Here is a 21,571-nt window from a genome sequence, read left to right as displayed (position 1 = left end):
AATATTGATTTTGTTACCAGTGAATTAAATCAAACTAGGTATCATTTTTTAAACACATATATGCACATTGGAGACCCATTGGTGGCCTTCAGCTGTTGTCTGCTCTATGGTCGGGTTGTTGTCTCTTTGACACATTCCCCATTTCCAGTCTCAATTTTACATTCATGGCTCTACAATATGTCGCTACTTGTATCTAGGAATTGTACTAGGTCGTGTATTTCTCCGACTTTTGATGACGTCTTTATTCTAAATCTATTGGATATTGGATAACAGGATGTATACTGATTGACATTTTCAGCTGTCAGTACCTGCAGGTACCCTCAGATATGTACTTAGTGTCGTTTTGTTGTGTGAGTGGTATGTACCCGTCAATGTCCACTCTGTGTTTTAGTTATTTGTATTTCTATCTGTATCCATCATTCGGATCAAAGAGGGAAAGATTTTGACGCTAGATGTAAATTGCATAATTTTTGAAATATTGAAATGCTCTGTTCATTTTCTTATCGTAAAAGACGAGATACATTCCATTTATGTACATATATTCATCTGTTAGAAGATATGTTCAAAAAGTTCAAAACAGGCTTAAAATAATGGTAATGTCGGATTTCGGGGGAAAGTTCAACTTGGCTCATACTTTGTGTAAAATGTGTTCACCTAAATCCATAAAACTTAACAGAAAGATTGTCAAAAGTCGCGTTTTGCACCGGCTGTAATTTATTTTCATGAGGGCAGTTTATCTTTGATTAATTTTTTCTTATTTTTGCGGTCTTTGGAACTTTTTTTTTTATCATTTTTTGGTTATGAATTCTTATTGAAATTTCCAAACCATTCAGATTCTGCAACGGACATTTAACATAAAATATGCTTTAATATCTTTTAAGACAAGAATAAATATCTGCAAAACACATAAGAAGCTCAAACAGGACAGGACAACATACTTACCTACTAAAGCCAGCCACTAAAGACTTAAGCAATGGTCCTTCTTCATAAACACTGTCAAGGATTGGAACAAACTGCCCCCAGATAACGCCACAGAAAAGTCTCTGGAGATATTCAAGTTTCAAGTTACCAAAACCACAAATTAAATCAACAGAACAATCCTGTGTTAAGAAAAAAAAAGCGCCCGGGGAAGAAAAAAAAGCGACCTCGGAAAATACATAGATATCGTATTGGCATGAGACAACTTTGTGTCGATAAAATAAGTTGTGCACACTGATTTTTTTTTTAAATTTTAAACAAGTATTTTGCAAACTCAGATAATAGACATTTGTCATAAAGCACAAAAACAAGTATGAATGTTTCAATCTTAACAATAATATATGAATACAACGTTTACAAAATTTAGGTTAGAAAGAAATGCACCCCAAAAGACACGTTTTTCAAAAACGATATCAAAATGAAAAATGCAAAAACAACTTAAATTTCACAGATAAATAATAATTTTATAAAATTAAAAGAGTTACAATTAAGAACGATAAAAGTGACAAGCACATGTTATTATAACTGTAGACTTCTGGTATTTTCTTTGTAGGACCAAGAATCTCTAACCATTCTCGTTCATATTGTATCGTTCCAACAGCAGTTTTCACCACCAACAAAAATCTCATAGAGAGCATATCTGTCGAGAGCGGAATAAGCGACCACGAGGCAGTAATTGTGGACATCAAAACTAAAGTTAAACTAACGAAAAAGAAATCACGCAAAACATTCTTATACTCCAAAGGGAATATACCAGCTATAAAGACCAGACTGAAGGATGAATTTCCTGAATACATCAAAAAGACAAATGATCAATCTATAGAAATTTGTTGGGAAACATTTAAGACCCTATTTACATCACTCATGGACGAGCATATACCACAGAAAACATGCACCAGTAGATGGAACATCCCCTGACTCACGAGAGATATTAAGAGAGCAATACGTAGGAAACAACGACTATACAACAGAGCTAAAAAGACCAAAAAAGATAAAGACTGGGTAAAATTCAAAAATATTAGAAGAAACATAAAAAACCTACTAGAAGTTGAACACAAAAATTACTTGTCCAATTTATTAGAAATTAAGGATGAAACCAATACTGAGTCGGCTAAGCAGGGAATCACCAAGCAGTTTTGGAGATATGTAAAGTCAAGAAAACAGGAGAGTAGTGGTGTATCAACACTCAATGTAGATGGACAAATTAAGGAAGACAATACATCCAAAGCAGAAGCACTTAACAACCAATTCCGGTCTGTTTTTACAGAGGAAGACGTGGCTTCTTTTCCAAACATGGGACCTAGTACCATCAATATAATTAACGACATCAAAATTGAAGAAAAGGGAATAGCAAAACTACTAAAACAACTAAATATCAATAAAGCTAGCGGTCCAGATAAAATATCTTGCAGAATATTAAAGGAAACAGCTGATGAAATATCACCTTATCTGAAACATATATTTGAAAGATCATTATGTCTAAAACAAGTCCCTCACGATTGGACTACTGCAAACATAACAGCACTTTTCAAGAATATATATATCAAAACCAGTAAATTATAATAGACCGGTATCGCTTACATCAGTACCGTGTAAAGTAATGGAGCACATAATCTTTAAACACATCATGGAACACTTAGAATGTTATAAGATCCTTGCAGACTTCCAACATGGATTTCGGCAAAAGAGATCATGTGAAACACAGCTTATTATTACAGTTGAAGAAATAAGCAGGTATTTAGATTCTAAACAACAAACTGACTTATTGATACTCGACTTCAGTAAAGCCTTTGACACCGTACCCCACATCAGACTCCTCCATAAACTAGACCACTATGGAGTCAGAGGGGACATCCACGGGTGGCTGAAGTCTTGGTTAACAAATAGACAGCAGAAAGTACTAGTAGACGGCGATGAATCATCATCTGTAAATGTAAAATCTGGTGTACCACAGGGCACAGTGCTTGGGCCGTTAATGTTCCTCTTGTATATCAACGACATAGGTATTGACATTAAATCATCAATTAGATTATTCGCAGATGATAGCCTAATCTACGTATGAGCCATTGTCTTCAACTCCAGCAGGACCTGACCACTGTGGTTAACTGGACTAAAAAATGGCAAATGATTTTTAATCCAACGAAATGTTTTGTATTACGTATAACAACAGGACGACAACCAATAATCTACCCATATGAAATGGAGGGACACTTCCTTGGAACAGTCAACCACAATCCGTACCTAGGAGTGGAGCTTTCTAGCACTTTATCATGGAATGACCACATCGGAAATATCACTACAAAGGCAAATAAAACTTTAGGCTTTATACGGCGGAATCTTAGTAAATGCCCAATGAATATAAAGCGTCAGGCATACATAACACTTGTACGACCAACACTAGAATATGCTAGCAGTGTCTGGGACCCGCATCTCCAAAAACACATACAACAGCTAGAAATGGTCCAAAGGAGAGCAGCCAGATTCATCAGGCATGAGTATTCTCGAGACCCGGGCATAGTAACATCTTTATTAGAGTACCTAAAACTACCACAATGATTACAGGAGAGACGAAAAACATCACGTTTACTCCTGTTTCACAAAGTAATCCACCAACTTATTGCTATTCCGATTCCAGAATACTTGATGACACCAGCAAGAATGACACGTCAGTTCCATCAACGACGATTTGTCAGATTAGGATCAAGTTCTGAACAAAGAAAACCGGCATAGCTTCTTCGTAAGAACCATCACAAACTGGAATGACCTACCGCCTAGCTTATTGGACATTGATGACTGTGAGGCATTCAAAACCAACCTCATAGCACACAGATCAGTAAATCAGCACACACATGTTTTTATCTGCACTGGCACCTGTACATATGATTTTAAAAGAGCACATTTTGGATGACACAACTTTAATTTTAATACATTCGTGTGATGAGTCAACCGACTCTTTACGGATTACCCATGTAGATGTAGATGTTACACAGTAGAAGATGTAGCTTTAACTTGACTTTTCTTTTCTTAGTGGCAGGCATGTTGAAACCTTTCCACGATTTAAAATCAAAGTTAGTTTGTCGAAATGCATGTGTTATTGTGTAAACAAAAAAGTAAACCAATTTTATTTAGAACAGGGTCTTTCTCATGATACTAAAAAGTATTGTTAGTATAGAAAGTCCCTGTTTAGAATTATGCTTTAAGTTTTTCTCCGGCTTGAATTAAGAGACTTTAATCAGGCCGCCAAAGATAGCCACTGGCTGCCTAAATTGTTCAAAACCTTCTTTGAAATAAATTTGCAAAGTTGTCAATTTTCATCGTCATGTTTCAAAGTTTTTATTAACATTCAAGTTATTTGGTCTATTATTTTGTTATCGTTATTCGTGATCAAGATACCCCCATTTATAAAACCTGCATATCTTGAAACTGGACCATATCGATATATCCGGTATAAAAATACACAGCTTAACCGTAATTGATTGGAACTTATGTTTTAACAAATGTTTACTTTCTTTTTGGACTTGGGATTATGACTTGTGTTTCTGAATTGTGGAAAACAGTGTCCTGATTAAGGTAGAAAGCAAGACACAATTGTATGGTAAGCTTAGATGAAAACGTTGGATTTCTAGAAATGACAAAATACGCCGACATTTACTAATGTATCATGTAACAGGATGAACATGTACATGACAGACCACCTGTCCATAGCCCCAGGCTTACGTTTAGCCAGTTACAGTACATGTTTGTCTGTAAGACGGCACACAACAATTGTTGTTACATAGCATAAAGTCAGAAATCTTAAAATTAAATGGGTATTGATATAGGTCATCGGATACTAGTTGTTTTTCGAAAGTTATCACTACACAACACTACTTAAAAAAGGCTTAAATTGAAAAAGGGGTTTTCCCAAAGATAAAATTATCAGTTTCTGCGAAATAGGTTATCTTCCAGTTATTGTCACATTAAAGGTCAAGAGGTAGATTGCAATACTGCCATTTAAAAAATGTAAATAAATGACCCCTTGAATGACTGAAAATAGTTGACATACAATGACATAACGTTCTAGATAATGCCCTTTAACATTAAAAGTTCTTTAAAGTTCTAGTTAACATATTGAATTTAGAGCTGAAGCCAGAAGGTGTTATGCAAACTTGATGTATATATATATATATATATATATATATATATATATATATATATATATATATATATATATATATATATATATATATATATATATATATGAGTCGATTGACTAAACCATTACATTTAAATACCTTCCTAGTGGAAAGTTCACAATTATTTGAATCTATACTGAGTTTTAGTACAGAAAAATTGAAGTACATGTGCAGTAAGTATTTTTTATATAGTTGTAAATATAGACAATAGACAATATTTTATTCGCACAAACACATTTACATTAAATGGTTGTGGCATACAAAATTAAGACAATAAACTGACAATAGTTAAATTGATTATAATTATATTAGAGTGACAGTGGTATTCACAGCGAAGAAGAAAAAGGCTATACATGTAAATATCAACAGTTAACACATTGTTAATGTTCATGAACAATTAAAAAAAGAACACAAACAAAAATAAGTTGCATAATATTAAAAAAAAGTTATACAGATGTTCTTAATAAAAGACAATCATTAATATACTTTATGGTGATTTTTATAATGACTGGTAGATTGCTATTTAGAAGTACAGTCAAATGATTTACAGGGGCGGATGCAGGAATTTTCGAAAGGGGGGGTGCTAACCCAGGGCAAAGGGGGAGTGCAGGGGGGGGTGCAAAACATATGTCCCGATACAAATGCATTGATCGGCAAAAATAAAGGGGGGGGTGCGCACCCCCGGAACCCCCCCCCTGGATCCGCCACTGATTTAGTGTTATAGTGGACTGCAATTTAATAAAATTGAAATTAAGATTTTTATTTATATTTTGTATATATGTATCCCTTAATGATTTATAGCATGGACAGATTGAGAAGAAATGGTATTCATCCTCAATTTCTTGTCTGTTACAGGATAAGCAAATGCGTTTACTTCTTTTAATGTTGGTATAACGCCCTCTTTCAATTGCTTGGGAATGCGCACTTAGTTTAAATTTACTGAAAACTGATCGGTCGGTAATATATGTTGTTTGATTTCCTGACTTTACCAACATGTACAATGTACCATCATTGGTGTATCAGATGTTAGTTTAAATACCTACATTGTACATGTACAATGTACCATCATTGGTGTATCAGATGTTAGTTTTAAATACCTACATTGTACATGTAAAATGTTCATGCACTTTGTTTCGTGTGTTGGACAACAATGTCCTATATTCTTAAGATGTCTGCCAAGTTGTAAGTTCTATATGTATTTTGTTTCAGAACAATGTCTGATAAAGACGATCAAGATATATCTGCCAAGTTGTTGGCTGAAAAAGAATTGGACCAGCATCCTGGATCTCCATCCACAGAGGATGATCTTGTGGATGATGATGAGGAAATAGATAGGTATACATGGTATATATAATTATTACATATCAACAGAGGTTTAATTATTACATATCAGACAGAGGTATAATTATTACTTATCAGACAGAGGTATAACTATTACATATCAGACAGAGGTATAATTATTACATATCGGACAGACGTATAATTATTACATATCGGAAAGAGATATTTTTATTACATATCAGACAGATGTATAATTATAGATATTTTGTGCCCTTTTCCTTTCATCTTTTTTTGTGATATTTTTTCATATCATGCTACGCACTTGAGATGGAAAATTATCGCTAGAAACTAAGGAGGCATGTGGCGTTGCTAAGGCAATTGACATGAGATTGACATCGCCGTCATAGGCAAAATAGCGATAACCAGATTATCATTGGTCATCTCAACTCGATTGCTTTTCTCACTTTTGTCGTACCGGCTCAAGCGAGAAAATAAATCTTGTTGAGATGATCAACGATAATCTATAATTATTACATATCAGACAGACGTATAATTATTACATATCAGAGAGAGAGGAATAATTATTACATAATACGCCATAGGCTCGTTTATTATTATTGAAATTAAATAACTCGAGTTGATATCAAGCGATATCTAATTCTCACTCGTTATGAAACCTATAATTATCAGACAGAGGTATAATTATTACATACCAGACAGAGGTATAATTATTACATATCAAACAGAGGTATAATTATTACATATCATTGCATATCAGACAGATGTATAACTATTACATATCAGACAGAGGTATAATTATTGCATATCAGACAGAGGTATAATTATTACATATCAGACAGAGGTATAATTATTACATATATCAGACAGATGATAATTTGTACTAGATAACAATCATGACAATAGGATCTGAATTTACTATGAACCATAGTTTCAGCACATTCCCTTTAAAACTCAGTACTTGTCAACCTTTCCTGATCATAAAACTTAATTTTGGAAAGGGGAATGCCTCAGTAGTGCCTGACTAAAAACCCTCAAATGCTAAATTTCTTATCCATGTAAGCAGAGATGTTCATTGACCATGGTACGACTGCTATTAAAGAAGTAGCACACATTATGAATACAAGCTTTATCTATCTTTTTTGGGTAAAGATTACATGAAAAGCAATAAAACCCTATGGGTCTGACTTGATATCTAAATCTTCCAAGGTTTATCACTACTAATTGAGATACTCAAAATATATTGCATTGAAAATTACATTCTATACATCCAATCCTTGAACATTTCCAGAAATTTATCAATGAAACATATGCTCAGATATTCAAGTTACAAAATGATGTTATAATTGTCGAGAAAATATCCATGATGTCATTGTCAAAGTAACTTTAAAACTTGGAATTATCTTTCTTTGTCCAGAATTGTAGTTGAATCTGCAACTGCAACCAATGCTTTATACAATGCAAATTGTCAATACTAAAGTTTACTTCCCAGTGATAATTCAAAGCAATCTTTACCCTCAGTGCTTACAAGCACTTTGATTTTACTTCTGATTCCTAATAATTCAGAGGTCATGAAACATACAAAACTAGTATCTCAATTGTTTGTAAAACAATTGAAAGGTCTTTCCTGTAAAAGTGATGTTTTCGTAATGTACCTTGTACGACCTTTCGTTTGATATACGACAAGCATACCTTCTGAAACTTTCCACTTTTAACACTTAATGACCTCATCCGCCTACATTTTTGAGATCGGAAGTAGGAAATATGTAACATAGAGTAGATGAGCTTTCATTTGATATGCGACAACGCCATGTTCTAGAAAGTTTGATTTTTGCACTTAATAACCCTATCCAACTAATTTTTTGAGGTCGGGAATTTGATAATTCAAATGTACGCATCATGACCTTTCATTTGATATACAACAACCCTATCGTAAAAGAAAATTTATTTTTTGCACTCAATGACCCCATCCAACCAATTTTTGGGAGACGTCAATTTGAAATTTGAAATGTACGCTTTATGTTCTTTCATTTGATATGCGACAACCTTACCATCTGAGAAATTTGAATGTTTGCACTAAATGACCCCACTCGTCCCCCTGGGACGAAACAGGGGTTTAAAATTTTCATTTTTGAGTAGAGTTTATTAAGACCTTCAATTTGATATATCAGATGACCCCATTTGACAAAGTGCAAAAAATGATGCAATATCAACTATATAAATAGAAGTTATGAAACTTACAAAGTCAATGCAAAAACTTGAAAATTTCAAATTGAATTTTTGTCGGTTTTTTTTCGTGGAATGTTTTTGGTATTTGGTCAAACATATAACTATTTTAACCTCTTCAATTTCTAAAACATTTTAAGTGGTAAGCTCTTGTTGATTCAGAAATACATGCCTCCGCTTGCAAAACTTCAAACTACATTATCTCTAAATCGACAATAAGTATCTCAAATCTGTTAAATGATAAATGATTTATAGTTGAAGGACAACATTATAGAAAAAGAATTGGGACAATTTCAAAGTTCACCAAGGTCACAATTAATCATCAAATATATGATGCAATACCAAACTTAAGAACCAGAAGTAGTAAAGACACGGGACTAGCACCATTCAACTCAGGATCACTTGACCATTCAAATATCACAAGGTCAAGGTCATAGTATACTGTGAAGGTCTAGGTGAAATTTCATCATGACCTGACATTGACCTCAAATTGAAGGTCTTGAATTACTGATCATCTTTGCAGTTTATAGTATGTTGATATCTGTTACCTTTAAAAAGATATACACAAAATACTATACTTTTAAGAATCATCCCGTTGTAACTTTTGAATAGACGGTCGGACCTTTATGGGCTTATAATATAAAATGTAGAGCTCGTCAAGAGGAACATTTTATACGCTGTATGTATGCAGCAAAGTCTTATCATTTTCCTAATATGTAAGCTTGAAATTGCAGCGTAATTTTATTTTGCACTCGGTGACCTTTGACCTTGGGTGCATATTGAAGGTCACATAAATTATAGATTATTGGTGAAGGTTCAAGGTCTCTATGACTTCCGGTTCTGAAAATAGAATTTTTCAAAAATTATTTATAATGTTTAAAGGGAAATAACTCCTTATAAGGGTAAGTAACAAATTAATTGTTTATGTTTATAAATATTGCCATCTGTTCTTGTACATGCTGTCATTTTCAATTACATTCTATCTCTAATACTTTTTGAGAAAAATGCAAATATAAAAAATTGCTATAAGGGGATAAAACTCTCAAAGGGGATGATGAAATCCTATGCAGCCTCATGTGGTAAGACATCATGATGATATCTACCTATTGTCCATATAAGGTCATGATATCTTTTAAAACATTAAAGGGGGGCCATGTTGAAAAAAATCAATAAATGGGAGATAACTTCTAAAGGGGATGATGAAATCCTACAAAAGTTCATCTGGTAAAAGTTCATGATGAGGTCTATCGATGGTCCATATTTGGTCTTGATAACTTCAACAGAAAGGGGAGGAGGCCCTGTCAAAAAAATGTTGGAAGAAAAAAAAGAAAAAGAAAAAGAAAAAGAAAAAAAAACATTAGAAAAACAATAAGGTCTTTCCCATGTTGGGGAAAGACCTTAAATAGTCTAGTTTTGTTGTAGTTGGAAGTATATTATATAAATCAATAATGGATAAGGTTACCTCTAAACTATGTACCACAATGGAAGACCAAAAGCAAAAATAATGATACAACTATATTACCTAGGCTACCAAAGGGATGACTAATATAAAAAAAGAAGATGTGATATGATTACCAATGAGACAACTCTCCACAAGAGACCAAAATGACATGGAAATTACTATAGGTCACCTTACGGCCTTCAACAATGAGCAAAGTCCATACCGCATAGTCAGCTATAAAAGGCTCCGAAATGACAATGTAAAACAATTTAAATGAGAAAACTAACGGCATTATTTATGTACAAAAAATGAATGAAAAGCAAATATTTAACACTTAAACAAATGACAACCATGGATTAGAGTATCAAATTGCAGATTTTGTTTGTTTTAAAGTTTAACCACCTATAAGTGGCAGTTATTGTATAAACATAAGGATAAGCAATCAACTTATCATTTTTATTGAAAAGAAATCAAACAGCTTCTTATTATTTTAGTTTGCTCGATATTGAATGCCAGCTTCTTATTATTTTAGTTTGCTCGATATTGAATGCCAGCTTCTTATTATTTTAGTTTGTTAGATATTGAATGCCAGCTTCTTATTATTTTAGTTTGTTAGATATTGTATGCCAGCTTCTTATTATTTTAGTTTGTTAGATATTGAATGCCAGCTTCTTATTATTTTAGTTTGTTAGATATTGAATGCCAGCTTGAGTCAACTGTAGATCTAAGTCAGTACAGAAAACATCAAGGGCTGAAGAAATACAGGAATTCTGTCAAATATCTTAAACCAATCAGATTTGAGAAAAGGTAAAATAGAAATCATCAAATTATATCCTTGTTGTTAAAATACATGTCTCAAGTTGTTGCATTTGCAGAATTCTGTTTACACAGTTGAAGTCCATGATTACATTAAAACTTCTTTTACCATTTAGGAGATAACTGTATTGTATTTTAAGCACGACAGCATCAATTGGGGATTTGATGGTCGCAAATTAAGTTTACTGGCGACGCTTTAGGGGAGACAGTAAACAGGTATTTGCGACCATCAAATCCCCAATTGATGCCGTTGGAGCTTAAAATACAATATTGTTATCTCCATTCTAATGAAACTGACAGAATCACGTTAAAACATGTAATAAAAATCTGTCAAATGCCGTCTGCGCTTGAGCGTACGTCCCATAGCATCAATTGTTCATTGATGCCATGTAAAAAAGTGACGTTATCCAATCAAAATGAACGTTACAAACGTTGTTGCATAAGAATTACGGTAGGGTTATTCATTTTACTTTTTGTATGTATCATGCATATCTGAAAAAACAGGTTAATGTAATATAAATATTAACTTAAAATTGTGCTAGAATGACATGCTGGGTCTGAATTTGCTTGTTCACAAAACATTCTAACCAATCTTTTCTGTAAATTCTAAATATCAGTGTGCAAGAAGACACATTAAAGAACATACAATAAAACTGAGTTTCATATTGACAGCTTTGACATCAGTCAAGTCAATATTATCTAACAGCATACCCAACTGTTTGTAAACTCAGTAATTTTATTTAAATCTACATTTCAGTCCTAAAGATGAGATCCCAGAAGGAACTGCAGGATTGTTATCTTTGTTAACATATGCATGGCTGACTCCAATTATATGGAAGCTATATAAAAAGGGGGAGGGGTTTCTGGCACATATGAGATGCAGTGATATTGACAGAGCAGAGATCAATGGTGAAAGGTGAGTATCCACATTTATAGCAGTACGTAACTGTAAATTCAGAAATTATTGCAATGTTTTTATTAGTGTGAATACAGTGAAAGGGTTATAATAGTCACAATGATTTATACTCACATTTTATTTTTTTATATGAAATAAAAAAGTATTATTGCGATATTGAAAAAATTCAAATCGCATTTAAGTCTAAAATGACAAAACCGCAATAATAAATGCACACAATAATTTCTGAATTTACAGAATTGTACAAAAATGGACTAATAATGATATTAACTGTAATTTAATTGTACAAATTTAAATAAAACTATATTTTTCAACAATGTCCAATTAAGGTGGTAGACCTAGGTTAAGGGAAATAACTCTTAAAATCATCAGTACGTTTGTGTCAACCATTTTCAAAAACATATTCTAAGCTTCTAGGTTACATAGATTATTTTCAATCTGTTTCAGGTAAATGCTTAAAATACATTGGTGAACTTGACTTTTACAAACGCTTGACTGATTTAAAGAGTTATTTCCCTTAACCTAGGTCTACCTCCTTAAAACAAATATAAAAAAGAAGATGTGATATGATTGCCAATGAGACAACTGTTCAAATGCTGAGAGACCAAATGTCAGACAGAGAAATTAACAACTATAGGTCACCATATAGCTTTCAACGATGAGCAAATCATATGTTGCATAATCAGTTATAAAAGGCTCTGACAGATAAATATAAAACAGTTCAATGAGAAAACCTTAATTAAAGTTTGTTTGTTTCTATATTTTACAATATTCTGAATAGCTGAATGACAGAAGCATTGAAGATAGACACCCATGATTTGATATGTAAAAAGATCTGTATATAGCACAATTGACATTATATTTGATGTAATTCTGTATACTCTCTTGACCTTTTTTAGACTAGAAAAGTTATGGATGGAAGAGTTAGCTAAGAAAGGACCTGATAAAGCTTCGTTTTCTAGAGTAATTTGGAGGGCTACGAGGACTAGAGTGATTATTGGAGCCCTGACCATTATGTTGTCTGTAACATTCAGCTTTGCTGCTCCTGTAAGTGTAATCTAAGAATTATACGAAAATAGAATTAGTTCTTAAACAATACCAATAGGTCAGCTCAAAGGCATGTATTGGTTAATGATCAATGTAAAGTTCTCTGTTGTACTGTTTTCTTATTTAACCTAGGCCATTTTTTGTGTATTTTCAAAATTTGATGGAATTGATTCTGAAGAAATCATAATTCTAATATGAGTATGACTCAAACACTACTAACATGACTAATGCAGGCTTAATGAATGTTTTATGATCTTTCTTGTAAAATAAATATGTCATGTAACCTTTTTATTCAAAACATTGATTACTGTTCTTTGAATTCGTATCACAACATTTTTTCCAGCCTTGAAAATAAGATTTACGGATTAAGCATAATTACACTATTTTAAGGATTGCATTACTTTAGTTGTATGTTTGTTTTGACAGGCATTTGTAATGCGTCAGTTACTAACTGACCTATCTAAGGGTAACATGAGTCTGGGCTATGGTATGTTATTAGTAGCGGCCATATCTGGAATGGAGTTTTGTAGGTCTATGCTATTTGCTATTGGCTGGGTTCTCAATTATAAAACAGGTAAGTCACATTGTATATTAAAAATGATGAAAAGTTTGTTTACTTAAAAAAAAAATATTTTCAAACTTAGTTATTACCTTAAAATTACCCCATACAAGAAAATTTAAATATTTTATTGAAGAAATACCTTACTAGTATTTTCTCCAATCTAAAATAACAATCATTATCAAGTTGAACATTCATGAACAGAAATTGTAAAGGTGTAGTGCTTTTGTATATGTTATCTCAAGCTCTAAATACCACTTTTAATTTTTGAATCAGTGTTTATTTTAAGAGATTGAAATATACAACATCAAATGCAGTTCTGTTAGTTGAAACATGTATTTTCATCTACTTTTGAAATATGCCAATATTGAACTTAAATTAGGTTAAAAAAACTTAGTTTTAGTTGTTAAAAAAATTGTGTTAAACTTTTTTTTTATTTGAGGGAAAAATTGTGTTTAACATTTTTATGTAAGAATTTTACTAAATTTGATTTTAGATATGATATACTATCCTGCATTAATTCCTGGTGTCAAAGTACCGATTATGTTGTCTGCATGTTGATTTTGTAAAATATCAGCTGCGAGTCACAATATGAAGGTTTTTGTTGAGTGAGCGCAGCGAACGAGATCAAAAAGCCTTTAAATTGTGTCGAGCAGCTGACATTTTACAATATCAATATGTAGATAATCTGATACTCGATTTATCGGGCTGTATTTGTGTCTTAAATGGAAGTGTTTTCTTAGTTTCACCAGCAACCAGAAGATGACTTAATTACGTCGGGTCAAACTAATCAACGTCGGTTCAAACATTATGATGTCGCTGATATGTCCAGGTCAAAGTTATTAAGGCCGGGTCAACTATTTAACGTCACAAAGCCGTGATATGCAATTTTATTAAGAGCTGAGCAGAATGATGTAGACAGTGGGACAACTGATAAAGTTATTTATGGGGCATTATTTTAGAAATAAGGATCATAATAGACAGAAAATTCATAATCCCTGTAAACTATATATTTAGGAAGAATATGTTCTGAATTATTTCCCTGCATCACCATATAGGAAAACTTTAACATGAATATGTATTGATTTATTATCTATATTTATAATTTGTTTATGTACCTCACACAAAATTGTGCAACAGGGGTGCTTGCTGACATGTTAATTTTCTAGTATTCATTGATTTTTCTGTTAATTTTCTACAGGTGTTAGAATGAGGGGCGGAGCTTTAAGTCTTCTGTATAAAAAAATATTGAAACTAAGAGGATTAAAAGACAAGACCGTTGGAGAGGTAAATTATCCTAGAGAATAGATATCCTTTTGTGGTAGAGATTTACCTCCCTTTGTTGCCATTTAACTTTCACATTAAGAGGACAGATCTGAAATTAAACAATACAAAAAACTTGTTCTATATTGAGGGACATCTTATTGAAGATTATATAATGACCTTCTGAAGATATGAAATTTCGGTTCCATTACCTTTTGAGTTGCCTTCTCATAGAAATTGTACAATGTTTCCACTTATACATTTTAGAAAAATACTTTTTAAAGTGCCAAATATAATACACTTAGTAATTTCAAAATATATACATGTATGAACATAAGTCTTTTTCATTACAAATATTTTTCCTAACTTTTTTGGAGAACAAAATGTATGACATATAATATTTAATCCATTTTAGCTGGTCAACATATGTAGTAATGATGGTCAACGTTTGTTTGATGCCTGTGCCATTGGACCCCTATTATTTGGTGGACCTGTTGTATTAATCTATGGGACAATATATACAGCATTCCTTATAGGGCCATGGGCTTTAGTTGGCAGTGCTACTTTTCTTGCTTTTTATCCATTTATGGTATGCATTTTTTAGCTCACCTGGCCCAAAGGCCCAAGTGAGCTTTTCTCATCACTTGGCGTCCGTCGTCCGTCTTCCGTTGTCATCCGTCTTCGTTAACTTTTACAGAAATCTTCTCCTCTGAAACTACTGGGCCAAATTTAACCAAACTTGGCCACAATCATCATTCAAATAAGTCAACATGCTCAAAATGGTCAGTTGACCCCTTAAGGAGTTATTGCCCTTTATAGTCAATTTTTAACAATTTTCATTAATTGGGTAAATTTTGGTAAGTTTTTACAAAATGTTTTTCTCTGTAACTAAAGGGCCAAGTTCATTCCAGATAGAGAAAATTGTAAGTAGCAAGAATGATCAGTAAAGTATGATCTACAAACACATCACCATCACCAAAACACAATTTTGTCATGAATCCATCTGTTTCCTTTGTTTAATATGCACATAGACCAAGGTGAGCGACACAGGCTCTTAAGAGCCTCTAGTTTTAAGACCTACTTTCAGTAGTAACCTTATAAGGCAGATTTCCTCTGAAATTGCCTTGCAAATTTAGATTAACATGGATAGGAATAATAGTATGATGATGATGATGATGAGTTTTACCGTCCAGCTATCCTTCTGGATATTGCTGACTAATGTACCTAGTTACAGATTCAATAATATGAACGGTTTATTCACTATTTATTTCATTCTAAGCAGACCAAAAACTTGACTGATAGATCCTTAGATCTGATTGGTCAATTTACAGACATTTTCTCCCTTTTACTAAAATACTAATCCAAATTAAAGACAGAAAAAAACAGCAGGGAATGTGATAGGGAGACATTTTACAAAGTAGGCCATTTTATGCTGATTTTATGTTATAAAAGACACTGAATAGTGTTACAATAACAAAAGACACTGAATAGTGTTACAATAACAAAAGACACTGAATAGTGTTACAATAACAAAAGACACTGAATAGTGTTACAATAACAAAAGACACTGAATAGTGTTACAATAACAAAAGACAGCACATTTTGGATAATCAACTGTTCCTATACTAGACCTTAAGTTTCAATTATGAACCTGAAACCTCACAGACTGTTTGCACACCTTTTGAAAATATGCACCTTCCAGTATGGAACTGTTTAGATATGTTTACAAGTTATATTTCCATATATTTTAATGTTCATTCTTCATTGTTAGGAGAAACATTCTGTGCAACCCAATCATTTTAGTATTTGTTTCACTTGTATTGTATTGTAGGGGTTTATATCAAGAATTACAACTCATCTAAGTGTTTCACTTGTATTGTATTGTAGGGGTTTATATCAAGAATTACAACTCGTCTAAGTGTTTCACTTGTATTGTATTGTAGGGGTTTATATCAAGAATTACAACTCGTCTAAGTGTTTCACTTGTATTGTATTGTAGGGGTTTATATCAAGAATTACAACTCGTCTAAGTGTTTCACTTGTATTGTATTGTAGGGGTTTATATCAAGAATTACAACTCGTCTAAGTGTTTCACTTGTATTGTATTGTAGGGGTTTATATCAAGACTTACAACTCGTCTAAGTGTTTCACTTGTATTGTATTGTAGGGGTTTATATCAAGAATTACAACTCGTCTAAGTGTTTCACTTGTATTGTATTGTAGGGGTTTATATCAAGAATTACAACTCGTCTAAGTGTTTCACTTGTATTGTATTGTAGGGGTTTATATCAAGAATTACAACTCGTCTAAGTGTTTCACTTGTATTGTATTGTAGGGGTTTATATCAAGAATTACAACTCGTCTAAGTGTTTCACTTGTATTGTATTGTAGGGGTTTATATCAAGAATTACAACTCGTCTAAGTGTTTCACTTGTATTGTATTGTAGGGGTTTATATCAAGAATTACAACTCGTCTAAGTGTTTCACTTGTATTGTATTGTAGGGGTTTATATCAAGAATTACAACTCGTCTAAGTGTTTCACTTGTATTGTATTGTAGGGGTTTATATCAAGAATTACAACTCGTCTAAGTGTTTCACTTGTGTTGTATTGTAGGGGTTTATATCAAGAATTACAACTCGTCTAAGACGTAAATGTATTGCTATCACTGATAAAAGAGTAAGTATAAGTTAGTCACTTTTTTTTATTTTTTTTTACAGTAGTAACAGGTTGAGTTCAGACCCCCCCTCCTTTAGACCTGCCAACCTTCATGGTTTATGGGGAATTCCCCTTTGAGAGATATTGACCTGAATTTTGAAAGTCTTTATTATATAAACACCCCAAGCACAAGCATTCAAATGAGTTAAAAGGGTATTTAATCACATACATACTCATTCAAACAATATAGTAGCAGATTAAAACACTTATGACAATATTAGAAGAGCATATGTTCCTTTAGGACTTAAAATTCCTATGGAAATTTTGAAAAGTTGGCAAGTTTGAGTTTTAAAAAATGAGTTAAACCACACCACAAATTAGCTTATATCAGCTTCAATGCATTCCAATAGAATTTGAATTATACATAATTTTGAACCCTTCGATGCTGTTTATTGACATGGGGATGGATATACAAGTCTGATGTATATTAAAATAATATAGAAATTAAAATGTAATGCATTTTCAAATATCCTTTAATACATGTATATTTATTTAAAATTTGAGTTTTCTTTTGTAATAAGACCAGTTTATCATTGATGATATTTCGTTAGTCTACTAATGCCTTAGAGTTTATTTACAACAGAAGTTGTGCTACCAAAGCTTTCTAAGATTTTGAAATAAATCAAATATCTGTTACTGGTTGTTTGAAGTTAATAATAAGGACCAAGTCTTTTACCCAGGTAATTTGATAATCTTTTGTTTTGATTATTAGGTACAACGAATGACGGAGTTACTGAATTGTATAAAATTGATAAAGATGTATGCATGGGAGAAACCATTCGCAAAGAAAATTTCCGGTAAGATGTTTGATGTTTGATAGGTTTTGGGAGAGAAGCTGTTTGACCATTCCAATTGTCTTCATAATATTCCATAAGTTTTGTTACATAGTTCATTATTGTATGCATCTACATTTTCATAACAACTGACCATGGCCATGTTCACTTTAGAATAAATATCCTTTCTTTGTGAGCTCCACTGACTCAAAATTGTTATAGTTTCAATGGAAAAAAAATTTGTGAGTCATTTTTTGTCCAATTTCATCTTCCGACCATACAAATCCACGATCTTAAAGTGGGCTGCAGCCATCCTATGCCCCTGTTTAGAGAAATCACTGGTGCAAGTTTGTGTAATCCCCAAAAAAATCTTACAACACAGTTTTTTATAGCTTCAATGGAGTTGTACGTTTTAAATTCCCAAACACCTGTACAGTAGTCAATAATGGGTACAACACTTGACTCAAAATCTAATATCCTTAAACTTGTGATTTTATTTTATATTATTCCTTCCAGCTTTACCTTATGGTTTGGTGGCAACAGGTTAATCATTTTATCATGGAAAATAACGCCAAGATATTTGTATTGACCTACATATTGTAAACTGTTATTTCTCTGTATGACAATTAGACAGTATTTCACTCACTATATATCTTAGTTCAGTAGCTAAATAGTTGACAAATAAAGTCAACATAGAAGCCAATAAATTATCCCCTTGGCGGACACCATTTGAACACTTGAACAAACTTGTACAATGATCATTAAGCAGAGAAAAAAAATCTGAAATAGCTTTATACATGTATCATTAGATTCCCTGTAATTGGAGTTTGTAAATGTATTAAATGAAGGTCAAGCCCACTTTATATAGTTTCTGTGCAGTAACTTATGAACCATTCAACCCAAGCTTTTCAAATTTTGATATGTTGTAACTGATGACAAAATAAATATCATGTTTCATATAGACAATTTTCAATTTTGTTGTTCAGAAGTTATGGTTCTTGAAAGATTGGAAAATTTGCACTGTATTGTTTCTTGCAATAACTTATTAAACTTTTCAACCAATGCTTTGCAAAGTTGAATATGGTATTACTGATGACAAAATGGAAGTCAAGCTACATGTTGATGATTTTCCATTTTTGTTGCTCAAGAGTTTTAGTCCTTGATAGATTGGAAAATTTCATTTCTGTGCAAAACTAATAAAATGTTCAGCCAATGCTTTTCAAAATTTTGTATGTTGTTTCTGATGATTTTCATTAGCTGTATGTATAATAACAAATTGTTATTTTGTTAGAGATCCGTAAGCATGAGAGAGGTTACTTAGAAAGGACAGCCTTTGTACAGAGTGTTAGTCAGTCTATAGCACCTATGGTTCCCATAGTCTCCGGAATATTTGTTATCACTGCTCATGTCATGACAGGAAATGACATCACAGCCACACAGGTAGGAATAATTAAGAATATTTAGGCGAGTTTAAAAACCTGGTCTTCACATTTTATTTGAAATTTTCCCCACACAACAGATATCAAAAAGATATAGTTAAGACCAAAACACACTAATAAACATGTGTGCACTGAAATAAAAACATGAACACTTAATGATATCTGTTAAATTTTCAACTATGATAAATATCCATTTAATTTTGAGTGATATAGACGATCAGTTACATATCTTTTATAGTCAATTTAGGAAACATTTTAGAATTTAAAATAGTCGGTTTACCATGTATCATTATAATTTTGATTATCTCCCTTATTTACATCAGTATTATTATTTTTTCAGGCCTTTACACTTGTTGCTATATTTAATGCAATGAGATTTTCTTTAGGGGTAATCCCATTTGCCATTAAAGCTTTGTCAGAGGTCAGGGTTTCACTTGACCGATGTAAGGTAAAAAAAGCAAAACTATATTTGATTTTATTCTCTGCATGTAGAAAATCTTGTATGGTTTCACTTTGTTTATAATGCAAATATTGCTATGACTCTTTAGCTCTCTACATAATCAAGACAATGGAGTGATATGAGACAAACAAAGCTTTGAATAGAGGTGAAGGGAATGAATTTTATAACCAATTTTTCAGGCCTTTGTTTTGATAGCTATTTTTAATGCAATGAGAAATCCGCTTGCTGCTTTACCACATGTGGTCGATCAATTAGTAAATGGATATGTGTCTCAGAAACGAATGAAGGTAAAATTGTGGCACTTGATGTTAGACTCTTTTTTTTTCTGTAACTAAACTTACACTTTACAATACATTGATATTGATCATAGTATACTATAACACCTATTTTGTAGGCTTTTATACTGATTGCCATATTTAATGCCATGAGACACTCATTAGCCGGACTTCCATTAATTGTTAGTCACTTGGTTAATTGTTCTGTATCAATGAATAGATTTAAGGTAATTAACATTGGTTTTGGTATAATCAACAACCAACTTTTTCTTTTTTTTAGTAGAAAATTTAAAAGACACTAGTATAATTATATTGAAAGTTTGGTTAGTCTCTTCAGATTGATATTATTTTGAAAATATGCTGTATTTTTAAAAATGTCTGCATTATAATTGCATAGTGGAATCATTAAGATTTTCTACATGAAATCTAGCTGGTTTGTAATAGCACTTGTTTGTATTATTTATTAGCACTTGTTTGTATTACTTATTTCTTGAAAAATGTTGACAGTTTCATATGAATTTATCTCAAGGAGTGGTTATGTGGAACAAATTTACCATATCATTTTCCTCAAAACATATTTTTCATTTTTAAAGCATTTAAACAGAAGTGTACACTACATAGTTCACATCGCTCTTCATAGAGATATTATTTGCTCAGATTATTATTAAAGAAACTGTCAACAAATTTTCTTCTTTAGTTTCTTTAATAAAAAGATGTCAACCATATACTAATCAAGACATGTTGCTTTTAAAACTAACAATATTATAATTTCTGTAGATAATTCTAGTGCCATCATTTTAGTATCAAATAGCATTTCTTTAGATTACAACTCAAAAATTCTGTCGAAGATTGACCTCTTGAACCATGTTTCAGATTATTCCAATGAATGACCATATTTCAGTGTAGCCATTATTTTGCATATGAAGGTAAAATAGTAAACAGACAAACCTTATTGATGCATCCCAGAACGTCCTTAGACTAACATGTGTTTTCCCTAATCTCTATACCTCTATACTGCAAGTGTTCATCAAGGGTAACATTAACATATACCTAACAAGCGGCAGGTTAAGAAAGTATAGGCACAGCAAATGACAGTCTGCAACACATTGTCATTTGTCATAGGACACAGAGATTTAGAATTGCAACTGACATTGAACAAGAATTCAATGTACCCAAATTACACATGA

The 21,571-nt window shown here is 32.3% G+C and overlaps 1 protein-coding gene across 10 annotated transcripts in view; it reads left to right on the top strand.

Moving 5' to 3' along the window:
- The first annotated feature begins 4,434 nt into the window (after window positions 1-4,434).
- The window catches only part of LOC143067160 (ATP-binding cassette sub-family C member 5-like), a 59,709-nt gene continuing 42,572 nt past the window's right edge, over window positions 4,435-21,571 (top strand). For 3 of the 10 annotated variants that reach the window (XM_076240241.1, XM_076240236.1, XM_076240235.1), the window contains exons 1-11: window positions 4,435-4,573; window positions 6,363-6,497; window positions 10,804-10,926; window positions 11,693-11,851; window positions 12,751-12,898; window positions 13,325-13,472; window positions 14,659-14,744; window positions 15,136-15,309; window positions 17,336-17,398; window positions 18,150-18,234; window positions 19,502-19,650. In XM_076240241.1, coding sequence (XP_076096356.1) covers window positions 6,367-6,497; window positions 10,804-10,926; window positions 11,693-11,851; window positions 12,751-12,898; window positions 13,325-13,472; window positions 14,659-14,744; window positions 15,136-15,309; window positions 17,336-17,398; window positions 18,150-18,234; window positions 19,502-19,650 — 1,266 coding nt within the window. In that variant the 5' untranslated portion in view covers window positions 4,435-4,573; window positions 6,363-6,366. Of the gene's footprint in view, window positions 4,574-5,213; window positions 5,327-6,362; window positions 6,498-10,803; window positions 10,927-11,692; window positions 11,852-12,750; window positions 12,899-13,324; window positions 13,473-14,658; window positions 14,745-15,135; window positions 15,310-17,335; window positions 17,399-18,149; window positions 18,235-19,501; window positions 19,651-19,989; window positions 20,098-20,288; window positions 20,397-20,503; window positions 20,612-21,571 lie in introns of those variants that run through there. The other 7 variants (XM_076240240.1, XM_076240230.1, XM_076240239.1 and 4 more) reach the window with 6 other exon arrangements.

Source organism: Mytilus galloprovincialis, chromosome 3 (genome assembly GCF_965363235.1).
Source record: "Mytilus galloprovincialis chromosome 3, xbMytGall1.hap1.1, whole genome shotgun sequence".
In the NCBI taxonomy this organism is placed as follows: Eukaryota; Metazoa; Mollusca; class Bivalvia; order Mytilida; family Mytilidae; genus Mytilus; species Mytilus galloprovincialis.
This window is presented reverse-complemented; position numbering and strand designations above follow the sequence as displayed.